At 38.5% G+C, this 18,346-nt stretch overlaps 1 protein-coding gene across 1 annotated transcript in view; it reads right to left on the reverse strand.

Moving 5' to 3' along the window:
• Positions 1-18,322, reverse strand: part of ACAD11 (acyl-CoA dehydrogenase family member 11) — a 108,478-nt gene extending 90,156 nt beyond the window's left edge. Inside the window, exons 1-5 of the mRNA XM_038570863.1 lie at positions 17,835-18,322; positions 12,446-12,545; positions 9,603-9,728; positions 8,856-9,017; positions 6,515-6,679 (exon numbers count right to left, since the gene is read on the reverse strand). Of these exons, the coding sequence (XP_038426791.1) occupies positions 6,515-6,679; positions 8,856-9,017; positions 9,603-9,728; positions 12,446-12,545; positions 17,835-17,983 (702 nt within the window). The 5' untranslated portion in view covers positions 17,984-18,322. The remainder of the gene's footprint in view (positions 1-6,514; positions 6,680-8,855; positions 9,018-9,602; positions 9,729-12,445; positions 12,546-17,834) is intronic.
• Positions 18,323-18,346: the final 24 nt, after the last annotated feature.

Consider the following 18,346-nt stretch of genomic DNA (forward strand, 5'->3'; position numbering starts at 1 on the left):
GGGCTCCACAGGGCTGACGTAATCATAGAGGCAGTCCTTGGCAGGCTGTTAGCCCCAGGACACTGCATAAACAGAAGACTAAAACACATCCCATCTTCCTGTGTCCACTCCTTTAAGATTGGGAGAGACAGCAGTTGTGCTTAATACATAAAAACAAAGACAGCGGTGCCTGGGTGGCTCAGTCAGTTAAGTATCTGACTCTTGATTTTGGCTTAAGTCATGATCTCAGGGTGGTGAGATCAAGCCCTGTGTCAGGCTCCACGCTCAGTGGGAGTCTGCTTGAGATTTTCTCTCTCACTCTCCCTCTGCCCCTCCCCCCACACACTCTCTCAAATAAACAAATCTTTATTTTTTTATGCTTGTCTTTTTTCTCTTTTTTTAAAGATTTTATTTATTTATTCATGAAAGATACACAGAGAGAGGCAGAAACACAGATAGAGGGAGAAGCGGCTCCCTCTGGGGAGCCTGCTGTGGGACTTGATCCCAGGACCCCAGAATCACACCCTGAGTCAAAGGCAGATGCTAAATCACTGAGCCACCCAGGCACCCCAATAAACAAATCTTTAAAAAAAGAAGTAACAAAGAGAATCAAGCAAAATGAGGAAAAAGGAATATGTTCCAAACAAGAGAACAAGATAAAACCCCAGAAAAAAACCTTAAGGAAATGCAGATACGTGCCAATATCCCTGATGAAATAGATGCAAAATCCTCAACAAAATACTAGCAAACCAAATTCAATAATACATTTAAAAGGTCATATACTATGATCAAGTGGGATTTATTCCAGGGATGCAAGGATGGTTCAACACCTGCAAATAAATCAATGTCATACACCACATCAAGAAAATTATCATTTGATCATCTAAGTAGATCTAGAAAAAAACACTTGACAAAATGTGACATCCATTTATAAAAACTTTCAACAAAGCTATTACAGTGAATGCATCTCAATATAATAAGCCTACTGCAACATCATATTCAACGGTGAAAAGCTGAAAACTTTTTCTTTAAAAATTAGGAACAAGACAAGGATGCCCACTCTTGCCATTTATATTCAACACAGTATTGGAAATCCTAGCAATTGGAAGTCCAGAGCAATAAGGCAAGAAAAAGAAATTAAAAAGCATCTAAAATGAAAAAGAAGAAGTGAAACTGTCATTATTTTTGGACAGAATTTTATATATAGAAAATGCTATAAGACTTCACCAAAAAAACCTAATAGGATAAACAAATTCAGTAAGGTTGCAGGATACAAAATCAACACATAACAATGTTATGTTTTTATATTATAACAACAAACTATCAGAAAGAGAAATTAAGAAAGTTACAATTACAACTGCACCAAAAAGAATAAAATACCCAGGAATAAATTTCACCAAGTGAGTAAAAGACCTGTGCAATGAAAGCTATGAGACATTGATGAAATAAATTGAAGGATGTACAATCAAATGGAAAGATATTCCGTGCTCATGGATTTTAAGAATATTGTGAAACTATCCATATTATCCAAAGCAATCGATAGATTCAATGCAGAAGTAGAACAAAGAATCCTAAAATTTGTATGGAACAACATAAGATCCCAAAGAGCCAAAGCAATCTTGAAAAAGAATAAAGCTGGAACCATCACACTTCCTATTTCAAATTATAATGCTATAATAATCAAACCAGTATTGGCACAAAAACAGATACAAAGATAAATGGAACAGAATAAAGAGCCCAGGAAAAAAAAAAAACTCACGCGTATATGGTCTATTAATTTATGACAAAGGAGGCAAGAATATACAATGGAGAAAAGATGGTCTCTTTAATAAATGGTATTGGGAAAATTGGACAGCCACATTTTAAGAATGAAACCATACCACCATCTTAAACCATACATAAATTAACTCAAACTGGATTAAAGCCTTGAACACAAGACCAAAAACCACAAAGTTCCTAGAAGAAAACATAGGCAGTAGGCTACTTGACATTAGTCTTGGCAGTATTTTTTGTAACTGATTGCCAAGGCAATGGCAATGAAAGCAAATATAAACAAACAGGACTACATCAAACTAAAAACCTGCATAGCAAAGGAAACCATCAATAAAATAGAAAGGCAACCTCCTGAATGGGACAAAGTATTTGCAAATCATATATCCAATAAGGGGTTAATAGCCAAAATAAATAAAAGAACTCATATAACTCAATAAAAATGATCTGATTAAAAATAGGTAGAAATTCTAAACAGAAATTTTTCCAAAGAAGACATACAGATGACCAGCGTGTCACATGAAAAAAATGCTTAACATCACCCATCAGAATGATGATATAAGATAATGAGGCATTATTTCATACCTGTCATAATGGCTACTTTCAAGAAGACAGAAAATAACAAGTGCTGGTGAGGATGTGGAAAAAAAGGGGACTTCTGTGCATCATTGGTGGGACTCTAGATTGGTGTAGCACTACAAAAAACAGTATGGGGTTTCTTCAAAAATTGAAAAGAACTATCATATGATACAGCAATTCTACTTCTGTATATTTATATTAAGAAAATTAAAAAAACATTTAGTCAGAAAAGACATATGCCCCTATGTTTATTGCATACTGTTCACAGTGGCCAAGATGCTAAAATAACCAAAGCATCCATTGATAGAAGGATGGATGGATGGATGGATGGATGGATAAAGATGTGGTATATGTACAACAGAATATTACTCAGCCATAAAAAGAGTGAAATCTTGCCATTTGTGACAACATGAGCAGACCTTGAAGGTATAATGCTAAGTGTAATAAGTCAGACAGAGGAAGACTAATACTATATGATTTCACTTATATGTGGCCTCTAAAAAACAAATGAACAAAACAAATATAACCAAACTCATATATGAAGAGAGCAGACTGGTGGCTGCCAGAGGTAAGAGGGAGGATATGATGTGAGTGAAATGGGAGAAGAGGGTCAAGAGGTACAAAATTCAGCCATAAGGGGATCAACATACACCCCGGTGACTAGAGTCTATAACATTGTATAGTATATTATGTAACATCATAGGGTGAAAGGGGAAACAATACTTATTGTGGTTACTATTTCATAGCATATGCAAGTATCAAATCATGTTGAACACCTAAACTAATATGATTTGTCAGTTATACATCAATAAAAACAAATTAATATAAAAACTGAGGCACAGAGAGAGGTTAAATTATTTGTTCTAAGGTCACACAGTTAGAGAATAAAAACTAAGGACAAATATATGATATAGAAATAGTGATTAATAAAATCAATTCTTTCAACTTAGATTAATTCAGAAACATGTAACCACCTGCTACATAAATGCTACACTTACTGCTTTAAAGGAGGTTACAGTCTAGCAGATCCCCATTTACTGCATCTACTATATAGACTCTAGAGGCAAAGGTAAAAAAAAAATTAAATGTAATCCTTATTCTCAAAGAAAAAATAATAAGCTTTCAATCATATCCATAGGAATGTAAACAGGTAAGCACATACATACACATATTCAGCTTGCTATAGTCCAAGGACTCATTTTTCAATTTGTGGAATGCCTTCATACAAAAAGAAACATACTCTAATTTTCTCTCACAAAAAAAAAAGAAACATACTCAGGGTGCCTGGGTCACTAAGTCAAGTATCTGCCTTTGGCGTAGGTCATGATCCTGGGGTCCTGGGATGGAACCCTGCATCGGGTTCCCTGCCCAGAGGGGAGTATGCTTCTCCCTCTCCCTCTGCCCTTCTGCCCTACTTGTGTTGGCACTCTCTCTCACACTCTATCAAATAAACAGAAATCTTTGAAAAAAAAATAAAATTATTAAAAAAAAGAAGAAGAAACATACCCTAATTTTCCCATTTAATTCTTAAATCTAAATAAAGGAGGTGGAGGGGGGTACCTGGCTGGCTCAGTAGGTATAGCATGTGATTCTTGATCTTAGGGTCATGAGTTTGAGCCCCACATTGAGGGTAGAGTTAACTTAAGAAAATAAATAAAGGGGACATTTAAAAAATAAAAAAAGATAAAATATGAGGTGGAAAAGATAAACTATTAACTAAAATTAAATTTTAATATTTCACAGCTATAAGTGACAGTCTACAGTGTATCTTTCCCTCTGACTTCTCTTAAAGTTCACTTTGTATGGCATACTTCAACACTTGGGTATATATGGTTCATTGCGGTGAGCTAATTTCTTTTTCCTCTCCACTTGTATTTTGAGCTCATTAAGCGCTGTACTTCCTTTCCAACGTTATCTTTTAGAGCAAATAGCTGGCAATAAATAAATAGTAGTTGACTTGTACTCTGCCAACCACATGTTAATTCAAAAAAAAATCAGCTACAATATTTATAGGAGGCAGAAATTGATTAAATTTTATTTAACTATTAATTATGGGTTTATTGGATATATATAAAGACGACATTTTACAAGATACCATATAATTCTAATACATTAAAAGATAATCATATATGTCAGAAATCTGCCTCTACCAGTTGTTTCTTTTTTAAAATAATGGCTTTTTCAACTATTTAATATTCTGCTTATCTAAAGGAAGATGACATCTGTTCGACAACTTTAATCCTGTAAGAAATGGTTTTCTAATATGAGATTAAAAATGAAAAGGGAGTAAAATATGGTACTTAGTGTTTTGCCATTACTTTCAACATATTATGACTAATCCTAAATTTAAACATCTTGGTTGATGACACAAAATTCAAGAGATCTAGGCCTGAATTTTCCCTTCCTTGCTTAAGCACTGAGTAAAAATGTACATAGAGGGATGACTGGGTGGCTCAGTGATTGAGCGTCTGCCTTTGGCTCAGGGTGTGATTCTGCGATACGGGACTGAGTCATGCATTGGGTTTCCTGCATGAAGCCTGCTTCTCCCTCTGCTTGTGCCCCTGCTTCTCTCTATCTGTGTCTTTCATGAATAAATAAATAAAATCTTAAAAAAAAAAAAAAAAGGGGGCAGCCCTGGTGGCACAGCCATTTAGCGCCACCTGCAGCCCAGGGCGTGATCTTGGAGACCCTGGATGGAGTCACAGGTCCGGCTCTCTGCATGGTGCCTGTGTCTCTGCGTCTCTTCCTCTCTATGGATAAATAAATAAAATCTTAAAAAAAAAAAAAAAGTACATAGAACACATAGAAGACTGACTTATTCAAAGATAGGCTCCTGAAATATTAAAGACTCAAATGATACAGACCAAATAGAGGCCTGATCCTGCTAAGTTTTAAGGTATAAACTTTTAAAAATTTTCCAGGTTATTAGTTAGCATTCTTTAATCTTCCTAATCCATATTTAACAAAGTTATTTCAGAATTAATCAGTGCCATTAACAAAAGTTTACCCATACACATATATAATTACATACACATAACTTTACTATCCAAACTGACTTTCCTATAAAAAGTTTTCTGTCTGGCTGGTGAATGTGCTCCTGATTTTATGTTATATTTGAATCCTGATTTCATATAATACTACTTTGAATTATGACAGCAATGTAATTTATAATGCTATTTTTCTCCTGTCCTCTTCCTATAGGGAAAGAACATGAAACCTAGAAGCTTAGCACATGAATTCAGAACAGCTCTTCCTGCTCTAAAACATCTTAGCATTCTGAGAAAATTAATGAACTCAGAAAAACCTCTTTTATTCAGGGAACTATAAACCTTTCACATTAATGTCAAATTACTAGTGGCCAAGCGTCTTGTCCCATGGCATATAGGTAATGAGGAAAACTAAGTGGTTTCCTCATTCCCACCATACTCTTCCAATCCTAGGCCTCACTGTCTATGCTTCATGGAGGAGAGTTATAGTTTTGAATTTTCTGTAGCCTTTATAAAGATTATACTGTGGGAGTGCTTGGGTGGCTCAGTGTCTGCCTTTGGCTCAGGTTGTGATCCTAGGGGTCCTGGGATCGAGTCCTGCATTGGGCACTCTGCGGGGAGCCTGCTTCTCCCCCTGCCTCTGTTTCTGCCTCTCTGTGTCTCTCATGAATAAATAAAATCTTATAAAAAATTAATAAATAAAGATTATACTGTGTACATTTACACAGAGCAAGGTCACATTAATCTCATAGAATTCTTTCAAAACCTCAAAAAAGGTTTTTGGAATTCTGTCCTAAGTTTATAATTACTTAAATTAAAAATTCTTCACAGGATAAGAAAAGGAAGTGAAAATGAACCAAAAGAACAAGAATATGGATAAGCTAAATATTTTTTGTAGATAAAAAACATCTCTGAAGAAAATAGTGACATGCAAGTAAATTCCCAAATCCTGTTTAAGTAGTAAATCAGGTATCCTGAGGGTAGACTTGGCCTTAAAGGTAGGCAGCTATCTTTGACAGAAAATCTGCAGAACTCATTCCTAAAAGTTTTGTATGGTGAAGACAATCCAAAAGGTAGGGGAAGAGTGAGGTTGGGTTGGGCTCCTTCAGAGCCTTGAGGGGAACATCTACCTAGTACTTGTGCCCCAAATCAGAAGTGCTAAGACCCACTTAGTTTATTATAAAAATGGCTTACAGTACCTCTGTAGGGTGGAAAACAATGTTATCTAGTTTGTAATCTCCATGAACCAAATTTTCTTCATTGTCATTATCTGGCAAGTTTTTCATTAGCCAGTCAGATAGCTGGTTCATGGCAGGGACATCCTGATGAGCTGCAGCTTGATATTGTTCTGTCCAGGTTGATACCTAAAGATATACAAATAAGAAAAATTATAGAACTGAAAGTAGAAGATCAAGCAATTCTAAAACAAAACTTGATTATATCAAATTTGGTCTTATTCCTAAATGCTGAAGACAAATGCCTAAAGTAATATTCACATAAGCCTAAAACATTTAAATCTCTTCCATCTAATTCCATTTTACTAACCTAGATTTTTATCAGGAAAAAAAATACTGGCATAGGAATCAAGACATATGGGTTCTAGTCTTTATTCTGCAACTGTTTTGTGGAAGAAAAAATAATGTATGCAAACATATACACATATATACACAAATAAATAGGCATAGGGGACTTCTGAGATTTCTGGAAGGGTCATAAGCAACAAATAATCCCTGAAAAAGGAAATATTGGGACTAGATTTTTATTTTTCATTTTAATACCCTTTCCTATTACCCAAAGAATCTTTTTTTTTTAAGATTTTATTTATTTATTTATTCATGAGAGACACAGAGAGAGAGAGGCAGAGACAGGCAGAGGGAGAAGCAGGCTCCATGCAGGGAGCCCAATGTGGGACTCGATCCCAGGTCTCCAGGATCATGCCCTGGGCGGAAGGCGGCGCTAAACCACTGAACCACCAGGGCTGTCCCCCCCGCCCCCAGAATCTTCTAAATCTATTTTCAGGTATAAGGAATGCAAGAACTTTTTATTTTTCTTAGGATTAAATGCAAACAAATCAAACTATTCTCAGTCAGTCCTTCATCAATTGAGACCATATTATTTGTCAGCTTATAGTTTTCTCTGTACTCCCCACGGTATCTCTGTTCAATTTAGGGGGTAAAGACCTACATCTTTGGAATCATACGGACCGGGGTACAAATTATGTCTAAGCCACTTATTCATGTGTTATCTGATACCCATTGGTCTGATTCCTCACCTATAAAATGGGGGTAATAAGACCTATGTCTTATGGTTGTTACAAAGATTTAAAAAGAGTAGGTCAGCAATTCACCTTCCATGGGACCTGACATACAGTGAGTACTCTCTAAATCTTAGTTCCCTTCTCTCTTCCATCAGCCCCCTCAAACAGACACACATACAAAGGGAAATAGTCCCATACATGGGACTAGCTGTCCCTTTGGTACGAAATGTTCACCAAGTCTTCTCTAACACTCTAGATTTTCTCTTTTCATAAATACACAATGCAAGACATCTCTCCCACAAAGCTTTCCCCACCTGAGCAAAGGCACAGTGATACCTATCCTCTGAATAGAACAGCTCTCCTGATGAGTAACAAACAATTTACTACTAAATTATATACTCTTTTATTATATTTTCAAGTTTAATGTAAATGAGCTTCACGTACAGGTCTCTCAAAAAATGACCATAAATTCCTTTAGGGGAAGAATTTATTTCTATTTTCTTGATATTTAACATAGTACTCAGCAAGTGTTAAACACACAGCTGTGCTTAAGAGATATGTTAACTTAAAAAGGGAAACTGTACAGAAAATATATTGATAAATTAAGTGAAGAGGCTGAAAAGCTTTAAATTGGATTCATAGGGCACCTAGGTGGCTCAGTCAGTTAAACATCTGCCTTTGGTCAGATGCCCTGGTCATGATCCCAGAGTCCTGGAATGGAATCTGGTATTGGGCTCCCTGCTCAGCGAGGAGCCTGCTTCTCCCTCTCCATCTCCTTCTGCCTCCCTTTGCTCCTTCTGCCTCCTGCCTCCCTAGCTCTCTGTGCCAAATAAATAAATGAAATATTAAAAAAAATAAATTTGCATTCATGTACATCTTGTTAGTTACAGAAGCTTAGGCTGAAAAAACCTGATCTAAAAATATAAAATTATTTCATGCTAACAACAAGCCAATACAAGGCTGATATTAAAAGTTATGTTCAGGGCAGCCCTGGTGGCTAAGCAGTTTAGGGCCGCCTTCTGCCCAGGGCATGATCCTGGAGTCACGGGATTGAGTCCCACGTCAGGCTCCCTGCATGGAGCCTGCATCTCCCTCTGCCTGTGTCTCTGCCTCTCTCTCTCTCTCGCTCTGTGTCTCTCATGAATAAATTTTTAAAAAATCTTAAAAAAAAATAAAGTTATGTTCAAGTTTCAAGAAAGCATAAAATAGGTCTTTATTTTGACTAATAAAGTATATTATTTCCAAGAACTTGAGAAAAGGAGCTCTTTATGTGGATGTATTACCTGTCTTTTGCAGTAGCCAGCACCTCTACCATATCCTTCCAGCTGCAATGACTGTACATTCAAGGAATGTAACCGAGCCAAGGTTTCTATCATGGCCACATATATGGCTGACCGTTCTGCTGGGCTAACACCAGGAATTGTGAAATCACGAAAGATTCGACCCTATGGAAACAATTACAACAAATAATTTAAAACTGAAAAAAATATTTTCACACAAATTATTTGCTGTGCCATAATCCCCCTTGCCTACAAGAAAAAAAAATCAGGATTAACAGTTTGCGACCAAAAACCATTCTTTGTAGAATATGCTAGAAAAACATTCATTTAGGAAACATGTTTAACAGAGTATGTATGCTAAAGGACATTCCAAGTTGAACTTAAAGGAAAAAACTACTTTCAAGTTACACTCGCAAAAAAATTTTTTTAAACACTTTGAAATTACTGTTCTTAATGGATTGATTTGGAAGTAGTTTTCCCCCTTCCGTCTGGAGCATTTGGTTATTGCCATTACATATAGTTCTTTATTGCCACCTAGAGGAAAATTTAAGAATAAGTTAAACACCCTCAACTGAATTTGTTCCTAGTCTATTCACCTCTCTCACATTCCTTGTACTTATTAAAACAAAAGTTTAAGCTCTTGAAACACAAACTAATTACCTAAAATGTTAATTAACAAGCTATAATTTATTGGCATCTAAATTCATCATTAAAAATAGAAGTAACAATAAAATAAGATTGTGAATTTACCTGCACATGTTCCATCATGTAAAATTCTGTTCCAATGACAGAAGGATCACTGCAGTACAATAAAGGTTTGGGAACGGGGAATCCAACTGAAAACAAAGCTTTCTGGACTTTGAATTCTCTATCAATCTAAATAGGACAATGAATTATTAAAAATCAGAAACAGAAACTTTAAAGATTTTTAAAATTATTATGTTTTAGTAATCTCTACATCCTACATGGCTCAAACTCATGACCCCAAGAAGAGTTATGTGCTCTGCCAACAGAGCCAGCCAGGCACCCCAGAAACACAGACATTTAATAACTATAGTGAGCTTAGATTAAGGCTAGAAATCAGGGAATCCCTGGGTGGCTCAGCGGCTTAGTGTCTGCCTTTGGCCCAGAGTGTGATCCTGGAGTCCCGGGATCGAGTCCCATGTTGGGCTTCTGCATGGAGCCTGCTTCTCCTTCTGCCTGTGTCTCTGCCTCTCTCTCTCTGTGTGTCTCAAATAAATAAATAAATAAATAAATAAATAAATAAATAAATAAAATCTTTTTTTTAAAAAAAGGCTAGAAATCAATTTTGAAACAGTATCAACAAATGACCTAGAGGATAATATTTTCCTTAAAAGTAGTGTTAGTGCAATTATTACAGTTATAAAGTAGGCTAGCACTTAAAAAGACCATGATCATTTAATTAGGCTAAAGGATAGGCACGTGTATGGGGCTTAATATTGGCTCTGTGACTATGAAGGCAACAGTTCCTGACAACAATATTTCACAGATTATCATAAAAACATCTTTGTTCTCAACAGTTCCCTGCTTGCTTACTGGCTTATGCTTGCTCACTCTTTCTTTCTCATGACTCCCAAGGGGGATCAGGCAAGTCTCTATTCTAATGCTCTGAGCAGTTAGCTATAGGGTGCTGGGGGAGGACAGAGAGTGCTAGTACCAGGGAAAAAGTACTAGCTCCTTCTGGAGATCAAAAGAGGTACTTATTTCTAAAGCAGGGGTAGGGGAATCGTTCTAGGTACTCAAGGCTACCATGGAGCTCAAGATAACCACAGGGAATGGAGGCAATAAGATGCAAGCAAGTACTGAAGCAGGGACCCAAATAAAATAGAAGGGCCTCCTCAACCAGGACAGATACACGGGCCTATCACTCAGGACCTGAGGACACAGCTTATAGCAGAGCTATAATGCTAACTCATCTGCCCCAGACTCAGTGGTGACTGATCACTTTCTTCTTTTTTAAGATTTATTTTAGATGGGGGTGGGGAGAGGCAGATTCTTCTTCTTATTTATTTATTTATTTGAGAGGCAGATTCTTTTTTTTTTTTTTTTTTTTATGATAGTCACACACACACACACAGAGGCAGAGACATGGTCAGTGGGAGAAGCAGGCTCCATGCACTGGGAGCCCCACGTGGGATTCGATCCCGGGTCTCCAGGATTGCGCCCTGGGCCAAAGGCAGGCGCCAAACCGCTGCGCCACCCAGGGATCCCTGAGAGGCAGATTCTTAAGCAGACTCCTCGCTGAGCTTAGAGCATAGAACCCGACGTGGGACTCGGCTCCAGGCTCAATCTCACAGCTTAAGCCAAAACCAAGAGTGTGATGCTTAACCAACTGTGCACCACCCAGGCGCCCACAGTGACTGATGAGGAGAAATCATGCAGCTCTCTTGGACAACAGCAGTTAACAAAGATTAACTAAGGCAGAGATAGGACTATAACCAGGACCCAGGTGAGAGAAGTCAATGAAACCAAAGACTGTGAAAGAAGTGTTTGTAATCCCCTGGTGCTGGGGGTGAGGTGGATGATGGTAAGGACAAATGGGTCAGGGAGTCATAAAGTGGACGGCAGTGTGAGAACAGTGGTTTTTTTTTTTTTTTTTTTTTTGCAGTGTGGACTTAGAAACAAGGAAGGGAGTTGAAACCAACTAAGCCAGATACTTGGGCTGAGATCATTATGATCATTATGTTATTTTCAGTCTTTTGATAAGATGTTATCAGGAAGAGAGAGAAAGAGAGCCATTTATTGGGCATAAACTTCTGGGCACAGGGGGGATTCTTCTTTAGACTTACCATGTTGAGACTTGAAGTTACCCAACTTTTTGATTTTTAGCATCCTCAAGTTTCTTGGATATGGAACCAAGAAAGCCAGAGTCTGCATTTTTCCATTAATGTGTAATCTTAAGCCCATCCTTCAATGGCCCTAACCCAGTCAGCTTGGCCTGGGAAACGCCTATTAAACATGTTTATGATAATACCCTAAATATGCAGTGCTTTCAATGTTTCCAGGACTTTGATTTGCTTTCTCTTGTTTTCTTCTCTAAAATTCTACAGATAATAGCTATTTCCTAAAAATAGACTCAATTTTTAACAAATCTTTTTTAATTCTCACTAAGCCTAATATTCAGAGAATACTTTAAAATGATTATTCAAGTATTTTTTATTAGCAGAAGATCAATGGATTGTCAGAGCAAATATATTAAGATCCTTCAGTGAGTAGATATTATTGTAAGATAATTTTAAAAACATAATTAAAAAATATATAACCAAAGACAAACATCTATAAATGAGCAGCACTGAAAATATTCACTGGATTGCATTTTTAGCCAATTGTAAGGAAGGAATCAAATCCATAAGAGGACTGGGTATTGCACAAGATTAATGACCTAAAGACAGCCTCAGATTTCAACCTCAAGTCCTTTTTAAAAATGGGATACAATTCAAGTGAAATTTTTATCTAAGAAATAAAATGTATTATTGTTTAATAATGAGATGACTTTTAAAACCAATTTAAATTATTTTTCTGCATATAAAAAGTATTTGTCAACAAAGAATTATTGCATTTGTATACCATACCTTATGTGCTTTAGGAAGTAGTGAACCAGGTGGTTTTTTTCTGAGTACATAGGCTTGAGAGCCTTTCTGGAGATAAAAGGTTGGATTGGACTGTCCTGATCTAGGTAAGAGTAGAGGAAAGGTCAACTACAAAGATATTTCCCTTCTTTCCCAAATCTTACCAAAATGTCAAAAGAAACACAAAATAAAAACAAACCTATTTCATTGCTAGAAAACCAAGAAGGGTGCTACCAGCAGCTCAAAATACTAGTTTTTGGATGACATAATGCAGATGGTAACAGGGGTAGGTGGAGAACCTATAACACAGGTAGAAGAGAAGACCTCACTCCCTGCAAATCATGAGTTTTATTTATTTTTTAAAAAGATTTTATTTATTTATTCATGAAAGAGAGAGAGAGAGAGAGAGAGACATAGGCAGAGGGAGAAGCAGGCTTCATGCAGGAAGCCTGATGTGTGACTCAATCCCAGAGTCCCAGGATTATGACCTGAGCCAAAAAGGCAGACGCTCAACCGCTGAGCCACCCAGGCATCCCAAATCATGAGTTTTATCAGAAGTATCCCTAGAACAATGCCTAGATCTAAATAAATAAAGGCTGGGAGGAGAGATTGTATCTATTAGTCAGAAAATTAAAGAGTTAATTAATAGCTAGGTTAGGGTCCCCTCATCTACTGTTAGAGATATAACCCCCAGATGCTTCACCAAGGCTAGTACCCAAGAAGATGGGTATCCCAGCTCTCCACAATGGGAACTGTGGTAAACAAGGTCCCAGGGTAGATACTTGGGCCAGGAAAGTACAGAAGGGCTCCAGGTAACTCAGATACCAGGGCACTGGATTTCCCTGCTGGGTGAGCAGAAATTCTCACATGAACTAAAAATGCACTCCAGATATCAAAACCATTAAATTAACACCTTCATTTACAATATGGGCAGCTTAGAATTACCTAGCTTTTGAAGACTCCAACAGTATGAAAAAGAGGACTTAATAATGAAAAGAATCAATCCCTGATATGTGCTGCAACATGGACTTTGAAAACCTGGTGCTAAGTGAAAAAAGCCAGACACAAAAGGCACATATTCCATATGATTCCACTTCTATGAAATGTTCAAAATCTATAAATCCATAGCAACAGAAAGTGGATTAGTGGCTGCTAAGAGATGAGAGGAGGGGAGAATTGGGAGGTGAGGGTTTTTTGGGGGTGATAGAAATGTTCTGGAATTAGATAATAGTATTGGTGACACAAAATTGTGAATATACTAAAATTCACCAAACTGTACAGTTTAAAATAGTTCAAATTTTAAATTTTATGATAAATTTTATCTCAAAAACAATCCCAGTGGCACTATACTTCAATAGAAAAATAAATTTAGGGGAGTCTGAGTGGCTCAGTTGGTTAAATGTCTGCTTTCGGCTCAGGTCATGATCTCAGGGTCCTAGTATTGAGGCCCGCATTGGGCCCCCTACTCAGTGGGGAGTCTGCTTCTCCCTGTGCCTCCCCCTGCTTATGCTTATGCTCTGTCTCTTAAATTAAGAAAAATAAATTAAAAAAACATGTATTTCTGTTTAAAAAAAAAAATCTCACCAAACTAAAAGCTTCTCCCCTGTATAAATATCTACCATAGTTCTAACAAAGACCCTGCGAAAATGCAGAAGTCTACCTTGGGAAGATCATCACCAACACGGGGAACACAGTAATGGCTAACTTTAAGCACTCTCACCATCAGGACACCATATAGTCTAGAAACCACTGATGATATCAATACTGTAAGAATCATCAATAAGCGAAGAGCCATAACTATTGCTTAGGGCTTGGACAAGACATTTGGTGCTGAAAGAAATGTGAACTATAACCAAAGAGGTAGTAGCACTTTTGATTTGTCAAACCTTAATTAACAAAGATGGAATTCTTTGCATTTTAAGTGTGTAGTTAGGGAAACTCACTTGGCTGGAGAAGGCTTTGATTAGACAATCAATCTCACAAAACCCTAACAGGCTACCCTCTGCATTGGTTCACTAGGAAGCATATGAAGTCAAGAAATACAGTATTCCAGCAGGGCAGCATCAGATGAGCATCTAGAGTAGAAGCATCTCAGTAGTCCATGCAGTATGCTAGGATCAACTCTGTGACCCCTGTACCCCTTAGGTGATAGCTCAGGTTCTAAGAAATGAGTCCACACAGGTGAGGATGGGTGCCAACCTGGCTTAGAAGCCTCGTGTTCCACAGGAGCTACTTCCTCCAGTAACAATCCTCTGGACATGGCTCCCAGCAGCCTAACAAGGAACATGAGCAGTTCCAAGAACTTGCTACACTCAGGGAAGCCCAAAGTATCCCACTTTGGGATACTTTGAACTTAAGAGTTCATTTCCAGGCCTTCCAGTTCAGATACAGTTTATCAATTAGATATTATCTCTACCAGAAGTAATGTTGCCTAGACACATAGCTGACATACCACCTTTACCAAGTTACCAGAGTAACAGAGCTAGAAAGTTAACTTAGCTTGTCTATTGAGAAGAAAAGGTTTTTTAACCCTTCCTTCACTTCTTGCTAGAGAAGTCTCAGGCCTGTGAGGTCATCTAGTGGGTGGTTTTAGCTGCATCTCCAAGCTTCAGAAACTTAGAAATTCCCACAGGATTTTTTTTTTTTTTTCCCAAAGGCAAGAAATTTGAAAAAAGCATCAATCCTGATAAGGGTGTTACTTATGTTTGCAGCTATGTAGGCAGTCATCTTGTAGGTATGTAGGTACCCATCTTAAGGGTATCTGGAGATAAACCTGAAAATACTCAGGATTCATTGCTCTTTGATATCATCCCTTTTCCTAGTAATACTGAAACTACTACTTTGGTATTGAAATCACTGGTGATTTCATAGTCATGACTATCCTGATTAAGCGCAATACCACAGTTCATTCCAAGTGGACTTAGACCTTCACTATCTACTCTATGAATCTGAGTGAGCATTGATGAAAAATAACAATCAATAATCATATCCCAATAGTCATGACTATTCTGGTTAAGCGCAATACCACAAGTTCATTCAAAGTGGACTTAGACCTTCACTATCTACTCTGTGAAACTGAGTGAGCAATGATTAAAAATAACAACCAGTTTGGCAAGTTTGAACTCACAAATATGCCTCCTACACCCTTCAGATTTGTACAAATTAAAGTAACTTTTGATATTGATAACAGCATCTTAAATATATTTGCCCTAGATAAGAGATCAAGAAAAGAGAAGATTAAAAGGCCAATGTCATGGTGTTTGAGCATGGAAAACATTGAGTATGTGGTCCAAGAGGCTTAAAATTTAAAAGTACAAAGCTGGAGATGAGAAGCAGAAGGGCAAAAGATCCCCTAAGAATATGCTCCGATGCTATGTATTCACCAGTAAGGCCACGCAGATGATGAGACACATCAAAGCAGAATCAAGGATGAAGTCAAACGGAAGATTCTTGGCAAGTACAGTGGAACCATCAAATGGCTGATGAAGAATCAGATTACTAAAAAGGAAGAATTTAACATTAGCAGAAAGAGCTGCAGATTATCTTTCCTTTGTACCCCCTGGAATTGTCTTTCAGCGTAATCACATACAGCCTCACTCTCTTCTCTGAATGGACCTATCATCTCCTTGCTTTCACTAAAATCTGAATGTTCCACAAGGACCTTGTTTCCTTTGTAGACCTCTAAAGTGGTCGATTTTCTCCCTATTATCACTCATCTTGTGGGCCTGGAGATGGAGTCGATGTTTCTCCTGATACTCATTGCCACTTGCAAACTCGTTGCCCTCCTTCCTGCCTAAACTTCACCCAATTTTGAATTTCATATTATGAGATTAACACATTCCACCCTTTCTTGCTGCAATCTACTCTGTTGCAATCACTCTCCCTCATTGTCTATTGACTCACTATTGCTCTTATTTACACTACTCCTCATTGCCTATTGACTCACTATTGCTTTTATTTACACTACTCCTATCATGATTTCAAACTTCACTCAGATGTTCATTTCTAACACTCAGGCCTGTCAGTTCCTTGAATTCTTCTACTTCAGCGATATTTTCATTTATACTACTTTACCCACTCTAGGGGACACATCTTACACATTAAGAACTCAAACACTGCATAATCCTCCACGGTAAGCATTTCTATCTGACCATAATCTATCTTTCGAGTCATTCCTGCTGGTACGTTCATTCCAAAGATCCTTCAATCCTGGGATCAACAGTCCATTGATCATACTACTGTTTACTGTCCTTCAGCTTCCCCTTCCCCCACCACATCCTTTCTGAACTCACTTAATTTTGATGGTCAATTATATTGTCAGTCCCTTGAGTCCATCTTTAATACACTTGCCCTCTCTCCATGATATTTGCTTGGCTTCCTCTATCCTGGGTTAAATCCACCTCTTTGCCTGCACTCACAGAGCTGAATGTAGCTGGAGAAAGAAACATCCTGACAGTATTACAGGCCTCTGGCATTTGTGTTCCTTGACTATTGATTAGTGTGAAAATAAAAATAGGGGTAATCGAGATGGGTCAGAGAGTCTTGTAGTACAGAATTAAAACCAGTTTAGGTTTCTAGCCTAGAAACTTGTATTGTAAACAAAGTTTAAAATATTTCACCGATTATTACAGCACTTAATTATCAAAAGGAACGGATACTTATTACAGATCAGGAAACTGGTTCTCAGGAGTTTATGTAACGTTTAAATTCCTAGTCCTTAAGTGACAGAATTTCCTGAAAGCTAAGATAGTTTCTATAGCTTTGTGTGTTTATCAAAATACTATTTTTTTTTTATTTCAAAAAATTTGTTTTCTATTATAAAACCGATCAGAGCCAGATTCATGGTGGGGAATAGCACTTTCAGGATCGCCAGCCAGTTCCATTCCATCACTTCAAAAGAACTAAAGCCCAAAGCGGTGGAGTGATCTACTAAACAGAAGGTATAGGATTAGAATTCATTCCCCCAGCTGGTGCCACTATCTCAATCTCCAAGAATATGGCCAATTTTAACGGAATTACACCTGCTTCTCAGAAAAAAAAAAAAATCTAATGGTTATAGAAAAAAAGTTGCAAGACCTCTTTATATTCCACAGAGCTTCCAACCATAACGGTCTCAGTGAGCCCTCCAGGCATATAATTGCAAACTTTTACAAAGATTCCTTCTCAGAGCTGGAATCGTGAATGCTGTGGTGCTTCCGTTACAGTCCTCGAATTGGAGATGCCCTGAAGGAAACGCAAGGGGACCCCGCGGACGGCAGCCCCCACCTGCACAGTGAGTCACCGCAGGAAAAGCAGCTGGGATGGGGGAAATGACGACTCCACCCCAGGGCCAGAGAGAGAAAAGCACAATGCACAGATCTGTTTCTGCTGGAGGAGAAGCCGGCGTCGATACCTGTACTGGGCAATGGTCAGCGTGGCCTCGGGCTCGGCCGCAAAGCCGGGCAAGTGATGGCTTAGGTAGGCCTCTAAGGCCCCGCTGTCGAACTTGTGCTGCGGCAACACTTCGGCGGTGTCGGGCTCTGGGGAGGCCTCTGCCGCCATGGCTGCGGCTGCTGCGGGCGGCGCAGACGCAGAATCCACCGAGCTCCGGCGGCCGGGAGCCGGGCCCGACAGCCAGGGGGCGAGGCCGGCACGCGTCGGGGCGGCCACCGCTCGGCTCCAGCCAATCACACTGCGCCTGCGTGCGGCCGGTTAGGTTCTAGTCGCCATCAGCCCGACGACCTCCGCGTGTTCGCAAAGACTCTTATTTCAGTCTCACGGTCGGAGGCCGCAACCTTCAAGAAGGCAAAGCTCTGTTACTCGCTACGGGCAATTAGGAACGAAAAGGCCTCTTCAACCCCCACATGAAACGCACCGGCAGCCTCAGACCTTACAGGGTCCGGTGCAGAAAAGGGTCCGTCGAGA

This window comes from Canis lupus, chromosome 23, assembly GCF_011100685.1.
Source record: "Canis lupus familiaris isolate Mischka breed German Shepherd chromosome 23, alternate assembly UU_Cfam_GSD_1.0, whole genome shotgun sequence".
Taxonomy (NCBI): domain Eukaryota; kingdom Metazoa; phylum Chordata; class Mammalia; order Carnivora; family Canidae; genus Canis; species Canis lupus.